The 16,547-nt window shown below is 38.4% G+C and overlaps 1 protein-coding gene across 1 annotated transcript; it reads right to left on the bottom strand.

Annotated features, from left to right (window-relative positions):
* Window positions 1-360: 360 nt before the first annotated feature.
* Window positions 361-1,899, bottom strand: LOC119797419 (SCAN domain-containing protein 3-like). The gene has a single exon (XM_038306482.1). The coding sequence runs from the start codon at window positions 1,897-1,899 to the stop codon at window positions 361-363; it is 1,539 nt and encodes a 512-aa protein (XP_038162410.1).
* Between the last annotated feature and the right edge of the window lie 14,648 nt (window positions 1,900-16,547).

The following is a 16,547-nucleotide window of genomic DNA, read 5'->3' as shown; positions in this document are numbered from 1 at the left end:
AAAAACAGAAGACGGTGACCACCAGGAAGGCATAAAACCAGTCAAAACTGAAATATGCTGCTAATGCTGCTAATTTATAATGGTCTCTGTAATGGTACAAAACTGAATATTTATATAAATAACTAAAATGTGTTCACAGAAATAAATCTATAACTTAATTATAAATAAATTATATTTTGTTTACAAAATAAATTAACTTAAATAAAGATTTGCTTACAAAAAAATAAAGGTTACATCTTTTAGGATAAAAAAAAAAGAAGATTGCACTTTAATCACTTTGCATTGAACATTTGATTTGATTTGAACAGTATGTAACAGGCAGTGATTTATGAACAGGAAAAAAAAATTACTCAATATATTTTAATGAGAAATATGGGCTTGCACCTCACTGAGGATCTTTGTCATTCTTATTGGCAGGGAGGCAACTGCAGTGATCAAGCTCTTCTCCAGGCACAGTCTGTTTCTTTGCTTTGTTTTGATCAGCATCATTGCAGAGAAGGAGGCCTCACATAAATATGTGGATGCAAAGGGTAGCAGCTGCTCCAAAGCTTTCTGTCCCAGCTCAGGGTGCTCCTGCCTCACACACACCCAAAACTGTGTGAGCGTGGATGCACCAAACTTCATCTGCAGGCCACGGTCAGATGCTACTTCCATTAGTTTTTCCTGATGACTGACAGGAAGCTTGCTTCTGTTTGCTTCAGACAAGAGAAATGGATTTCTCACCCAATCCAGCTGTGCAGATTTCTCATCCATGTCAGCAAAGTAGGAGTGAAAACCACTGATCAAGTTAGCCAAATGTCCCACTATAACTAACTTCACCGGAGCTGTCGCCACATCCTCACTGCAAAGAAAAGCATCCAGCTGAGGAAAGCAGGTGAAATCCTCCTGATCACATGCCCTTTTCCACATCTCTGCTTTCTTCAGGAAACCACCCACCTTGTCATACAGGTTCAGGATGCTGGTGCCCTTGCCCTGCAAGGACATATTCAGTTCATTCAGTTTCCTGAATATATCTGCCAGATAGCAAAGCTTTGCAAGCCAGTCCGTGTTCTGAAACAAGGTGGCGTGGGGAGATCCGTGCTTTGTCAGGAAGGTGTGCACCTCAGCTCGCAACTCAAAAAGCCTGTTCAGTACTTTTCCACGAGACAGCCAGCGCACTTCAGTATGCAGGAGCAGTTCAGTGTGTTCAGCTCCCGTATTTTCACAGAGGCTGCGGAACAAACGTTTGTTAATTGGCCTTGACTTGATGAAGTTTATAACTTTAATGCTGTCGTTCAAAACATCGTGAAACACAGGGCTCATTTTCTTGGACGCTAGCGCTTCCCTGTGTATCACACAGTGCGTCCACTTGATGAGGGGATTTTCTTTTTTAATCCGCGCTACGAGCCCTTTCGCGCTGCCCGTCATTGATGCAGCCGCATCTGTGCAGACGCTGCTGCAGGATTTCCAGCTGATAGCGTTTTCAGTGAAAAACATGTTAACGACATTAAAAATGTCCTCTCCGGTTGTTCGCCCCTCCATTTCTTTGCAGAATAGGATGTGTTCACAGATGTCGTCTGTGTCAATGTATCTTACAAATGCAACAAGTTGCGCATTTCCACTCACATCTGTGGATTCATCCATCTGCAGTGAAAATGAGTCGCCAAGTTTCTCCACAACTTGTTCGACAATGTCTGTGCCCATGTGATCTATTCTGCGGCAAACTGTGTCATTAGACAGAGGCACAGTTTTTAAGGTATCCGCTGATTTTTTGTCTAGCATAGTTTCGGCCAATACAACAGCAGCGGGGAGCAGTAGGTCTTCCGCTATGGTGAACGGTTTTTTGGCTTTAGCAACAAGCAAAGACACCGCGTAAGAAGCCTCCAGGGCTTTGCCTGATGTAGTGGAGGCTTTTCGCATTGTGGCTTGGGATGACTTGAACTCAGAAAGTTTCCTCCTGAAGAACTCCGGTGGCTTACCAACGTGACATCCATGTTTTGTTGTGAGATGCCGCTGGAGGTGCGCTGGCTTCATGCTAGCGTTGGCTAATTTCTCCCCGCAAAAAAAACACAGTGCCTGGGGGGGTTCAGAGATCGTGGACGTAAATCCCATTAAAGCATACTTCTCCATGTACGTTCTGTACTTCGTTGGCTCTGGTTTTGCCTTCTTTTTAACTTCATCTGCACTTTCAGCAGCGTTGCTGCTACGCTTTAGCCACGTCTCCATAGTTAGAGCGTAACCATGTTAACGACAGGTCGTTGACAAGTGCGCTGGGTCCGTGGGTCAAACTAACTTGGTGGGGGGTCCGTTTTATTTTAAAGGATATTGAAACTAAATACTGAATATAAAATGCAGTGCATGAACACACATTTATATTCTATCGAACTTTTTACAGAATAATTTCTCCCAAGACTTATTATGAGGAGCCTACTGATTTTTAAAATATATTTTGAAAAGCTTCACGTACAACCTGCAGTACCTCCACGTACCCCCAGGGGTACGCGTACCCCCATTTGAGAATCACTGTTCTAAGCGCTGCTCATTTCTGATACTGCTTCCTGCTTTGAGTTTACCGATCTCTGTATGTATCTGCTGGGGAAATAGCTTGTTAATCAATATGCTGATGAAGGTTCTCAGTCATCCAGGTCATAGTCATTCCGTAAAAATTCAAAAAAATTCAAAAATTTTTTTTTGAATTTTAGAATTATCACTCTAACAATTACCAGCAGAAAAATATGGTCTTTCAAAAAAGTCTATAGAAAAACTAGTATTACGCAAATGTAGAGAATGGCTGAATCTTCCCATTAGAGAACCCAAAACATATGAAGGTGTGTACATTTGTATGTGCTACACACAGTGCACTTGTAGCAATAATGTATTTTTGTATTTTCTGTGAGTTGGTCCGTGCCTATGGGAGAGAAACATATCCACTGGACTTGGTTTTCAAGATTTGAAGACGTTTCGCCACCTCTCCAGGAAGCTTTCTCAATTCAAATGTCTGGATCCGCAGTGAGTTTGAGTCTTATATGGACAAGGCCTTGTATTGCTTGGAAACATGCAATTGTTAATCAATGTGCAATATTATATCAGTCTTGTTAAGATATATATGAAAAACACTTAAGCTTAATGCAATTCAGTTTCAATTAAATTCAGTTTATTGATATAGCACCAATTCACATCACATTTCATCTTAAGGCACATCCAGTCACATTCAGTCAAATTGAAGTTTTCTATCCAAGGAATTCCAGTTGATTGCATCTACTCATTGACTTGATGCAATCCCTTACACTAAGCATGTTTGTAGTGACACTGGAGAAAAAAAAATTCCCCTTTAAATAAAAGAAACCTACAGCAGAAACAAACTCACTGTGAGCGACCATCTGATGAGGCCGACTGGTGTTCAAGGAATCACAAGCAGAGACACTAAAGGTAACTGTAACAGGCGGCCCCATCCAGGAAACACACAGAGCCAGGCAGACAAGCCCCGAACCAGCTCCCATGTCAGAGGATGAAGAGAGCACATCCAATTAGTCACAGTCAGAGAAACAGGAGTACACTGAAAAACAGGCCAATATCTATAAATACAGGTGTTGATGACAGCAGCACAGCTGATATTTCTCTCCAGGATGGAGTCACAGCCAAACAGGAACAGACCAGATGAAGCTACTATGAGAAAAAGCAGAGAGAGCATTGCGGTAGACTTCATTCAGATGCCTTACCTTTGTGTTGTGGGGTAAACCTGTGGTGTAAAACTTGAAGTTAGATACCTTTCTGTGTAAGTTGATAAGTATGTTTAGTTTGTTTAAACTTAGAGAGAAAGGGGAAATTATCATGTCTTAGGGAGGAAGCATTTATTTCCAGAGACAGGTGGAGTTTCCTGACAAAAAAACAAACAGTTGGAGGATCTCTGCAAAAATCCTCTGTGGACAGGCAACTATTTTAGTACATACTGATAGGAAACATGAGGAAAAGAGGTAGCTAAGAGAGATCCATTATGGTATCTGTAACTGTTTTCCATAGATTACTTCCCCCCTTTGTTTCCCAAATTTAATTCCTAACATTTTAGCCCCTAGCTGCTGCACAATTACCTTTTTCGAACATAAAGAACACTACTGTAGGTAGAAAAGGAAGTGTGGACTGCTGTCCCAAATCTAGACAGCCTAAGCCCTTCCAGATGTCATTACTGTTAGATTCAAAATATTGTGAGTACATATTTCATATAGGACAAAAATGAATCCGAAGCCAAAAGGATTTTGTAACAGCTTTTCCTGCAGGAAATGAGAAAGTTCTTTTATTCACAGAGCAGAAACAGATGGGTGGGTTTTCGGACCCTAGAATGACCAACTGGCTGAGAGGCAGGTAATAAAAGTTTAGGACCCTGTAAATGCCTTCTGGCTGAAGGCAAGTCTAAAATAAACCTCCTGATTGAATCACAGGACAGAATGTAGCATCTTATTTCTTTCAATGTTTCATATGCCCACACAATAATTTTATAATTATCACTCTAACAATTACTAGCAGAAAAATATGGTCTTTCAAAAAAGTCTATAGAAAAACTAGTATTACGCAAATGTAGAGAATGGATGAATCTTCCCATTAGAGAACCCAAAACATATGAAGGTGTGTACATTTGTATGTGCTACACACAGTGCACTTGTAGCAATAATGTATTTTTGTATTTTCTGTGAGTTGGTCCGTGCCTATGGGAGAGAAACGATTGTTGGAATCCATATGGCTCCTTAGTCCCACATAAGAAGGTTGGAAAATCTTAACAGCAGAAGAAAAGAGATAAAAGCAACTGTGATAAGAAAAATAAAGGCCCCATTTTTACCTTCTTCCAAACTGCTCTCAGTTTTTTGACAGATCTCATCATGTTGAGCATGGTGAGCCTAAGAGACATGCATCAATCAATATTTTCAAAGTGCATATTGAAGCTGCTGCTGATGAACTACCACTTAGCTCCATCCTGTTCAAGATTTTACACAGAAGGTTCACTTATCTGGGTGTTGTTGTTAACTCGAGAATGTAGGGTTCTTTCCTACTGGGCCGTACCAAGCTTGATTTGGAACGATGGTTTGGGTTCCCTCTATCTCTGGAGGGTCTCATTAACGCCATTAAAATGAACAAATTAACTAATTTTTTATACCTGTTCCAGTCTACTCCACTCTACATCAAAATACTCCACTCTACAGCCTTCTTCTCTTCACTGGATCAACTTACACTCACCGGTCACTTTATTAGGTACACCTGTTCAACTGCTCGTTAACACTTAATTTCTAAGCAGCCAATCACATGGCGGCCACTCAGTGCATTTAGGCATGTAGACATGGTCAAGACAATCTCCTGCAGTTCAAACCGAGCATCAGTATGGGGAAGAAAGGTGATTTGAGTGACTTTGAACGTGGCATGATTGTTGGTGCCAGAAGGGCTGGTCTGAGTATTTCAGAAACTGCTGATCTACTGGGATTTTCACGCACAACCATCTCTAGGGTTTACAAAGAATGGTCCGAAAAAGAAAAAAACATCCAGTGAGCGGCAGTTCTGTGGGCGGAAATGCCTTGTTGATGCCAGAGGTCAGAGGAGAATGGCCAGACTGGTTCGAGCTGATAGAAGGGCAACAGTGACTCAAATAACCACCCGTTACAACCAAGGTGGGCAGAAGAGCATCTCTGAACGCACAGTACGTCGAACTTTGAGGCAGACGGGCTACAGCAGCAGAAGACCACACCGGGTGCCGCTCCTTTCAGCTAAGAACAGGAAACTGAGGCTACAATTTGCACAAGCTCATCGAAATTGGACAATAGAAGATTGGAAAAACGTTGCCTGGTCTGATGAGTCTCGATTTCTGCTGCGAAGTTCGGATGGTAGGGTCAGAATTTGGCGTCTACAACATGAAAGCATGGATCCATCCTGCCTTGTATCAACGGTTCAGGCTGGTGGTGGTGGTGTCATGGTGTGGGGAATATTTTCTTGGCACTCTTTGGGCCCCTTGGTACCAATTGAGCATCGTTGCAACGCCACAGCCTACCTGAGTATTGTTGCTGACCACGTCCATCCCTTTATGACCACAATGTACCCAACTTCTGATGGCTACTTTCAGCAGGATAAAGCGCCATGTCATAAAGCTGGAATCATCTCAGACTGGTTTCTTGAACATGACAATGAGTTCACTTTACTCAAATGGCCTCCACAGTCACCAGATCTCAATCCAATAGAGCATCTTTGGGATGTGGTGGAACGGGAGATTCGCATCATGGATGTGCAGCCGACAAATCTGCGGCAACTGTGTGATGCCATCATGTCAATATGGACCAAACTCCCTGAGGAATGCTTCCAGCACCTTGTTGAATCTATGCCACAAATAATTGAGGCAGTTCTGAAGGCAAAAGGGGGTCCAACCCGTTACTAGCATGGGGTACCTAATAAAGTGGCCAGTGAGTGTATCTCATCCATTATCTGGAAAGGGAAAACAGCTCGGATACGCAAGGCTATACTCCAAAAACCGTGTGTAGCTGGTGGGATGGCCTAACCAAATTTCCAACAATACTACTGGTCCTGTAATGTAAGAGCATTATCCTTTTGGCAGACCAAAGTTAGAGATACAGACACATCGTGCTGGCTTGCACTAGAGATGTCCTCACTATCTCAAGCATCTCTACACTCTTTGCTCTGCTCATCACTTCCTATGGCCCACTCAGTTTCTAAATTTACTACCAACCCAGTTATATGTGATTCAGTCAGGATTTGGAAACAATTTAGACAAGCTTTGAAATTTAAAGACCCACCTTAAGCTTCTCCAATCTCAAAAAAACACAGCCTTTCCCCCATCTATCTCTGACAGTGACTTTGAGACTTGGAGACTAAAGGTTATATGCACCCTGGAAGACCTTTATATAGAGGGTACAGTTGCTTCGTTCAATCAGCTATCTGAGAAATGTAACCTGCCAAAAACAAATTTTTTTAGGTATTTACAGGTTCGAGATTTCACTCGCTCTAAATTCACTCAACTTCCAGCTCTTCCGTCCAAAAATGTGTTAGATAACATCCTTGATTTTAACCCTATGACGAAGGGCTAGATTACTAAACGTCTTCATTACTCTAAAGAGAAATTGGCTAAAATTTAACCTGAACTAGACTCAGCTTGTGATAGATGTAAACAGGAAGCTGCTAGTCTCTATCATACGTTCTGGGCCTGCCCAAAGCTCACCCACTTCTGGAAAAGTCTATATTTGATGCTCTAGCCACTATCCTTCAACATCCACCAGAACCTTCTCTTCTGAGTGCAATCTTTGGTGTTGTTCCAGCTGGTGCACATCTGCATACCACTCAGACAAATGTGGTGGTCTAGACTACCGTACTAGGAAAGAGGTTAATAGTGTTTAACTGGAAGCAGGCCTCCCCTCCTACTATGCTCATTGGATTAAAGAGGTTATGCAGTCATTAAAACTAGAAAAGATTAGATACACGATGAGGGGATCTATATCCAAATTTTATTCAACTTTGGAACCATTTATACATTTTGTGGAGAAATTAGATGCTCAATTGATTAGTTGTTGATATACAGTACATTAAAGTTGTATATCATTTTTTTTATTTATTTAATGTTATTATTATTTTGCAACTTCCTCTTATTCTACTCCATATTTACTCTGGGTTATGTCCCTCTCCTGATGATAATAACAGTACCTATTACAGAATCTGTATTACACATGTGTACACTCAAAATAAAATAAACTCTTCTTAAAAAAAGGAAAGTTTCTCACTTATAATTAGGAACTTTTTCAAAGTTTCACTTCTAGACTTTTTAAAATTTCAATTAATAATGTGTCTTTTTTTGCTAGCAAGGATGATGAACAAAATTCACTGCATTCCACAAGAGTTATTTAACTTTTTCGAAACAGAGTAAATGCATTAAAGATGAGATTTGTTGACTAAGTTTGGATATAGCAAACCTTTTCTGTCATGGTTAATCAGCTGTTTCTGCTGGCAGAACACTTAATGCCTGCTTTAGAATCGCGCTCATCATTTGACGTCTCAGGATGGCATGTACCATTGTTTCTACTAGGTGACAAGATAAATTAAGATCAAATTTATTGGATGGAGATATATCATATATATAATTTTCTTTTTTCAACATTTTAAAAGTTCCCCTTAAAGTTTTCCAGAAATTTAGATGGAAAGACAGATTTTTTAGTATATTTGATATTTATATTTTATTTTTGAGTAAAGTAGTCTGAATGGGGCCCTGCTTTGGAAAACCAGAATAAAAAAGGGTGAAAAAACTTTAGCCTTAAGAACCAGGATCTTAGCTCGGTTCCAAATTTTTTAATGATTCATCATTTACTGATGTAGGAGAAAAGTTGCAAATGTAATCAGCATTCCGTAAAAATTCAAGAAAGGGCTTAAATGACAAAGAGATCAGGTTATTTAATGTGATTGTAAATTACCCAAAACACAAACTCCTACAGAGTAGAGGAGCGTGTGGAAAATATTACATATCAATATAGAGTCCATCCTTTGAGAGAAAGAGGTAATAAATCATCTAAAAAAATAACGACACCTGCTGCTTTGAGCAGGTACAATGCTGTTAATAGTTTCAAATAACAATTTGGGGTTATTTCTACTCCAATTAGGGAGATCAATAACAGATGATGACCTTTTACACTACAATAATAAATGATTGTCTTAGTGTAAGAATTGAGATATTGATAGTATTCACAGCCAGACCACACTTCTCCCATCAGTGCTTTTCTTAATGACAACAACGTCTAAGTTCATAGGCTGGTTAACCATAGTTTGAAAAGGAAGAGAAGTGGGAAGTTTTAGAAGGTGGCCAGATCATTTAAGATCAAAAGACATGAACTACATGTTCTTTAAGTTTTTTTTTTTTCAATAGAGGGAGGTTAAATCTTTGCCACAACAAAATATTTTAATAAACTAATGAAAAACTGCAAAGAAAGTTTTTAGTTTTCAAATGTATGCTGTTGAAGATTCTCAGTCATCCAGACCATCATCATTCCAAAAAAAGAAAATTAAAAACAATCCACCGGACTCCGTTTCCAAATTTGAAGATGTTTTTCTTCTCATCCAGGAAGCAAAAAGCTTGAAGAAGCTTCCTGGATGGGAAGCAAAACGCCTTCAAACTTGGAAACAAAGTCCTGTGGATTGTTTTTTATTTTCCTTTTTTTGGAGTTTCAAATGTACAACAAACATTATATAACCCCATGGTCACTAAAAACATATTTTATACCCAAGTCATTGAGAGAGAGAGAGAGAGAGAGAGAGAGAGAGAGAGATTTTGATTTTAAAAACTCATTTATTCACTCAATGGTGATCCAAAAATTATTCAACACAGCTTCAAATTAACACATCCATAAATGAAAGTTCAGAATTAATTACATTAAACAAAACACCTTCATAGTCCCAAATATTATGAAAAGTATTTAGTTCATCCATTTTTAGATAATATTTAAATTCTAACATAACTCTTGCCCTAACCATACTCTTAAAGAGCATTACACAATCCATATTCTGTCCATTATTAATTTTAAATTTTCTACTCAAATAAATTGCAAACTTTGCTTGACCCAGAAAAAAATGTAACAATCGTCCAATTTTCTTCTTTCCTTTGCCATATAAAAACCCAAAAATAAAACGCTGCTCTGTGAAATTTTCTCCAAATCTCTTCCAAATATCTCTTAGAAAAGCAAATAAATCCAATAATCTAAAGCACTGTACAAAACAATGAAAAATGGTTTCTCTCATTAAACAAAAGGGACATTTATCTGAAACACCAGGATTAATAATAGAAACAAAAGCATTAACTGCAATAATACCATGCAAGATTCTCCATTGTAAATCACCAACATTTTTAGTCAATGGTGGTTTATAAAGTAACCCCCATGCAGGTTTCACCTCAAGTCCAACTTTAAAAAAATCTCTCCAAGGAGTATCTTTTTTTTCTTTTAGCTTTATTTTGTTCAAAGCCTTAACACATTTCGTATATATCACCTTTCCCCTCACTGAATCAAAAAGTTTCCATTCATTTTTTTCTTTCTCTAAAAAAAGTCCAGGACATTCAAAATCTTTCAATTGTGCCTTAAAACACAATTTAAAGAAAGGATCTGCTTTATCTGGTGTTAGACGTCCATCAAACCATTCCTTTATGAGTCTTTTGTCTTCTTCTAATAACATTTGCTTAAACATTGTCAGCATCATGCCTACAGTTCTTAAAGAGTGAATCTCCAATTTTCGGGCCAATGAAACAACATCATCCATTTCAGGTCCAACAAGTTCAAGGAAATGTTTCAGTGTGACCACCCCTTTTTCCATCAACAGCTCAGAAATCATCACCATGTTGTCCCAGGCTGAGCCCAAACGAGATCCCTTGAGGACAGGTTCCAATAGTAACCAGTTTAAAGATGTGGAAGCTCCAACTCTCTTCGTTTCCATGAGGTTCCAAGATTTTAACACACTTACATAAAAAGATGGCAAACACTTTACATTATATTTTGAATTATCAACAATAAACAAAATTTTTCCAAAACCTAAATTACCAACTTTTGAAAAAAAAACATTCTGTGACTTGTTTCCATAAAACATTTTGATCACCATACAAGAAACTCTGTATAAACTGTAATCTGAAGGCTGCTTTTCTACTCTCTAAATGAACTAAACCTTGTCCTCCTTCTTCCTTTTGTAAATACAAAACACTCTGAGGGACCCAATGTAATCTGTCCCAAAAGAAATCTAAAATGATAGCCTGTAGTTTTACTAAAAGCCCTGGTGGGGGCTCCAAAACAGATAACCGATGCCACAAAGTTGAAGCAACAAGATTATTAATAATTAGAGTACGACCCCTGTAAGACAATCGTGGCAACAGCCAGTGCCATTTCTTTAACCTACCTTCCATCAGTTCGATAAAACCTTCCCAATTTTTCCTTACCTCTATTTGATCTCCCAAGTAAACACCCAAATATTTAAAACCATTTTTCAACCACTTTAATTCACCAGGTAATTTAGGTTCTTGTTTTTTCCACTTACCAACTAGCAAAGCTTTACTCTTGCTCCAGTTAACTTTGGATGAAGAAATTTTGGCAAACCGCTCAATAATTTTAGTTAAAGTGGAAACATCTGATTCTTCTGTAATAGCCACAATAATATCATCCGCATATGCAGAAAGATGAAAGGGTAAGGAAACTTTATTCAACTTTACCCCTTGCAACCTTTTCCTGATTTGACATAACAAAGGTTCTATACTCAACGAATACAACATTCCTGACATTGCACAACCTTGACGAACACCTCGCTTAACATGAAAAGGTGCACTTAAACCACCATTGACTTTCAATACACTTTCAATGTCACAATAGAGTGTTTTGATCATGGCAATTAAACTAGAGGAGAAACCAAAAGCTTTCAAACTGTTCCATAAATATTGGTGCTCCACTCGATCAAAAGCCTTTTCTTGGTCAATAGAAATTAGACCAAAGTTCAAACCCAATAAATTAGAGAGATCCAAATAGTCTCGAATTAAAGTTATATTATCTCTGATTGATCTGCCAGGGATGCAGTAGGACTGATCGACAAGTATCACTTGATCAATCACTTTTCTCAGTCTGGACGCCAACACTTTTGAGAAGATCTTGTAGTCAGTACACAACAGACTGACAGGTCTCCAGTTCCTTATTTCATACAGATCACCCTTCTTGGGGAGAAGAGTGAGCACAGCTCTGCGACAGCTAAGGGGTAACATTCCCCTTGCCACACTACTATTGAGGACTTCCAGCAGATCTTCAGCCAGCACAGGCCAACACGATTTATAAAACTCCACAGGCAAACCATCTATTCCTGGAGCTTTGCCATTCTCCATGCTCATCAGCGCCTCCTGCAGTTCTTCCAACGTCAGAGCATGCTCCAAAAAGGCATTGTCTTGATCTGACACCTTTGGCAGATCGCTAAGAAACTCTTCTGTCATCACAGAGTCTTCTCTAAGCTCATTGGCATATTACATTGAGAAAAAGTCAACAGCCCTTTTCCGCAGTTCAGTGGGATCAGTCAACTCTTTTCCATCTTCTGAACGAATACAATGAATAAGACGATTTTGTCCATTTTTCTTCTCCAAACTGAAGAAGAATTTTGAAGGAGCATCCATTTCAGAGATATTTTGAAAACGTGAACGTACTAGAGCTCCCTGCGCTCTGAGCCCAAGCAGATCAGCCAAAGCAGATTTTTTCCTTTTGAGAGCCTTAAAATGGCCTCGACTTCCTGTGGACTCGCAAAAACTCTGAAGATCCACAATTTCATTCTCTAATTCTTCAATAGATCTTACCAGTTCTCTTGTGACATTGTAAGTATATTGATTACAAAACTGCTGAATTTTAATTTTACCAATATCCCACCACTGCTGTACAGACGTAAACTGACATTTCATAAGTCTCCACTGCTTCCAAAAAAAAGAAAATCCTTTTTTAAAACAACCATCGTTTAACAAAACAGTATTGAAATGCCAATATGCACTTTTAGGTCTTAAATTATTAATAAACACATTCCCTATAATCATACAATGATCAGAAAACCCGACTGGACATAAAGTACATGATTTAAATATTTGTAAATGGTGCCCAAAACAATAGAACCTATCTAATCTAGCCAAAGTAATATAATTATCTTTACAGTGAGTCCAGGAATATTGCCTTATCTTTCCATTTTTAAACCGCCACACATCAGCTAAATCAAATGTTTCAATAATACGTTTCAATTTTTTCCTTGACTGTAGATGTGGCTCCAAATGATTCCTATCTAAATTATCTACTGTACAGTTAAAATCACCTCCTAAAATTAAATAATCTGTTGGCACACAATTTAAAAGTGTATCTGCTAACTTTTCTAAAAACACACAACGTTCAGTCGGATTCACAGGAGCATACACATTCAGTAAAATAAACTTTATATTTTCATACTTAACAGTAACTTTTAACAATCTTCCTTTAACAATGTTTTCAGTCTCAATAGAAACTGGAAGAAAGTTCCTCGAAAAAAGAATAGCTACTCCAGCACTTCGCGAAGTATTATGACTCAGAACAAGATTTCCATCCCATTCTTTCTTCCAATCAACCTCATTATCAACATCACTATGAGTTTCTTGAGCAAAAGCTATATCAATACATTTAGATTTTAAAAGTTCATAATACACAGCCCTTTTTTTCACATCCTTTGCACCATTAAGGTTTAAAGAAGAGATTTTAAATCTGCTCATATTCACACAAGAACAAAACAAAAGGAAAGAAACCACACTAACTTTCATGTAAATCACAAAAGTTGAGCTCTGACCTTTTGCACCAGTTTTCGAAGTCTATACACTTCAGTGTCTCTTAACCCATCAGAATTCCTTTGTCTCATTAACCATTTAGCAGAGTCAACAAACAATTTTCTATTTGGAAAGAAATCATCTACGACCACATCCCGTTTTCCTTTTGTTACTTCCAAAAACCTTCTAATCTGCTCTAGACTGTAGCCATTAGTATTCTGTCCATCAGGAATAGAGGAATCAGATTCTCTATCACTATCAGAATCAGATAAAGCCTCAGAGTCACTTTCCTTCCCACTCTTTTCTTTCAACTGAGTCTTTTTGGGTTTTACCCCTTTAGTTTCTCTAGATTTTCTTTTAGTGTTTGGTACTTTAAAAACACTTTCATCATCCCTGATCAGATTCCTTTCACTATGAACTAAGTCATCAACATCCATCTCTTCTTGTGTAGTTGTTTGACTCTTTTTACTCTCTTCAGGAGAAGTAATGACTTCCTCAATGTCACGTTCTGAAACATTAGACTGGTTTTGGTCTCCTGTTGAAACTCCCTCCCCAGGGTTGATTTCTTGATCTCCTTCCCCAGCTGCGCTCACTGTCGCTCCAATCACAGCATCTGCTGATGTCCCTGGCTCTGGATTTTCATTAACCTGAACAGTCTCTTTTTGAACTTTTCCAGGGCAATTACGAACCGAATGGCCCTCCTGGTTACATCCAAAACATTTCATAGTTTCCGTTGTTGCAAAAATAGTATAAAAAAAGCCGTCAACTTTAAATTTCATCACTATGCTCAGTTCCTCGATATCATTCTTGAGAATCATAAACACTTGTCTTCGAAATGAAACAACGTGTTTCAGCTTCGCTGATTTGCATCCCGACGGGAGCATTTTCATTGCCGACACGATCTGACCGTGACGTGATAGTTCCTTCAGCAATACATCATCACTGATGAAAGGTGGCAAGTTAGACAGGATGATCTTTTTAGCAGGGTTCATTAAAGGGAAAACAGTAGTATGTGTGTTTCTCAAAACAATTCCCCTCTCAACTACGCTGTTCACCTTGTCAATCGAGTCCAAAAACATAACCACTGCATTATTCATCCTAGACGCTGCCTTCACACTTTCACACCCAACAAGTTCCCCAACAGCCAAACCACACTCCTCAACCGAAAAATCCACGCCAACTGGTATTTTAATACCATGTCGGCGTGAAAGGCTCCTAAAGCCTGCTGTGTCGCAACTTTTTCCGGCCATCGCACCAAGCTAAAAGCTTGATGTGGCCGAAAAAAGACACTTTTGAAACACCAGTGAAACAGTGAAACCAGCTCGTGTTAAAGTGTGAAACAAGTGAATCACCACTGTAAAAAGTGTAAATCAAACCTTAAGAAAACCTCCCACTCGTTCTCCTTCGACTCCACACTTGCAGCAGACGCTCACACATGCGCACTCAGAGAGAGAGAGAGAGAGAGAGAGAGAGAGAGAGAGAGAGAGAGAGAGAGAGAGAGAGAGAGAGAGCATAAGTAGAAGCCAAAGTGCTTTCAGCCTGTAAGTAAAATGTAAATCTTATATCAAATTATCAGCAGTTGGAAGTAATTAGTTACATTTACTCAGTTAAATTTACTTAAGTAACAATGTGAAGAAAAAAAATACTTTTAGGAGTAGGTTTACTTTGCTGTATTTCTTCGTTTTACTTAAGTAATATTCTTGAGTAATTTGAACTATTCCCAAATCCGATAAACATACATTAAACAGTAGGTATTAACTGTGGAAGTCCATTAACCTGTCCTAAAATAAATACATTTCTCTTTGTAATGATTGGTTTTCTGTTGAAAAAAAATGGTAAAAAGTACTTCTTAAGCATAAACTTGTTCTTTTATATTCATTAATTTATTTGCATTTTTTTATGTATCTGAGTCTTAACTTAGTCTACTTAATATAGCCATTCAATTCCAGATGATACAACTGCCACCCATATGTGGATATAAACAGCAACACTGCTGAAAGTGTGGACATTCAGAGTTGGCTGAACATTTTCCCACATTTGACAGCAAGGATTTGAAAGGTTATACTTTTGTGGATGTTGGAACAAGTCTCACTTTCACTCCTTTTTCAAAAGATGTCTGGTTTTGCTCTTAAGCAGTTTTGAATGGCAAGCAGAGAAGACTAAGACTAAGAAAAAGGATTTGTGTTCTGTAGAACATGTGGAAAGCATATGTTCCCAGTCCACTAAAATGAAACAGCCCTATATAGTTAAATTCCAGCATGGCAATAGATTTCAGATGTTTTTTTTCTCAGATGTTTAATTTCTTAAAAAGTATGGCTGCTCTTAGCTGCATGAAATTGAAGACCTATTAAAATGCCTTTAAAGTGATCTAGATTGTATGAAACACAGGGATGATGTTATCTAGCTGTGCTTGAGAGACCTTGGTCTCTTTTTTAGGGATATTTCTTAAATGAAATAAACACAAATGAGAAATGGATATGATGAGTGAGTTGTTTAAGTTTAATGAACTGCAAATCTGAGAAGATTTACTATTGTGGCTTTGGTAGCTTAGCGAAAAGAAGCAATTGAATCTACTAAGAGAAACTATCAAGGTCTCTGTATAATTATGTTTAACACCAGAAGAAACAAAGTAAAATGCTGAAAACTGTCAATCACTGTCAGAAGATAGAAAATGTATGAGGGTAGACAGCCTATCCTATTGGTGAGGTTTAAAGGAAACATACAGTAATGCTGAATTTCATCTGGTTTTGAACTTTATGTGAATTTAAGACATAGTAAGCTTTTGAAAAAGCAAACTAAGCCATGTCTATTCTTTAACCCTTTAAAACCAGGTGTATAATATTTAATGCATTAAACCACTACATTATTAGTGTGATGTTTTTGTTCTCTATAAAGCTGAAAATCTAGACGAATGTGTAGTGAACAGTAGAGCCGATTCAATTCCGTTTATTTACATAGCGTCAATTCTCAACATGTCATCTCAAGGCACTTACAGTTCAGCAGATCATGCAGTCAGATTGATTCAAAGTTTTCTATCTAAGGAAAACCAGTTAAATGCATCGACTCATTGGCTCAAAGGTGATCCCTCACACTAAGCATGCTTGTAGCGACAACGTAGAGGAAAAACTTGTTTTTAACAGGAAGAAACCTCCAGCAGAACCAGGCTCAGTGTGAGCGGCCATCTGCTGAGGCCTTAAAAGAGAGAGAAGCAGAGATTCAAAAGGCAACTTTAATAGGCGGCCCCATCCAGGAAACACAC

Source organism: Cyprinodon tularosa, unplaced genomic scaffold, assembly GCF_016077235.1.
Source record: "Cyprinodon tularosa strain WSP-4 unplaced genomic scaffold, ASM1607723v1 ctg582, whole genome shotgun sequence".
NCBI classification, from domain to species: Eukaryota; Metazoa; Chordata; class Actinopteri; order Cyprinodontiformes; family Cyprinodontidae; genus Cyprinodon; species Cyprinodon tularosa.
Note: the sequence above shows the minus strand (reverse complement) of the source record. Positions and strands in the feature narration are given on the sequence as shown.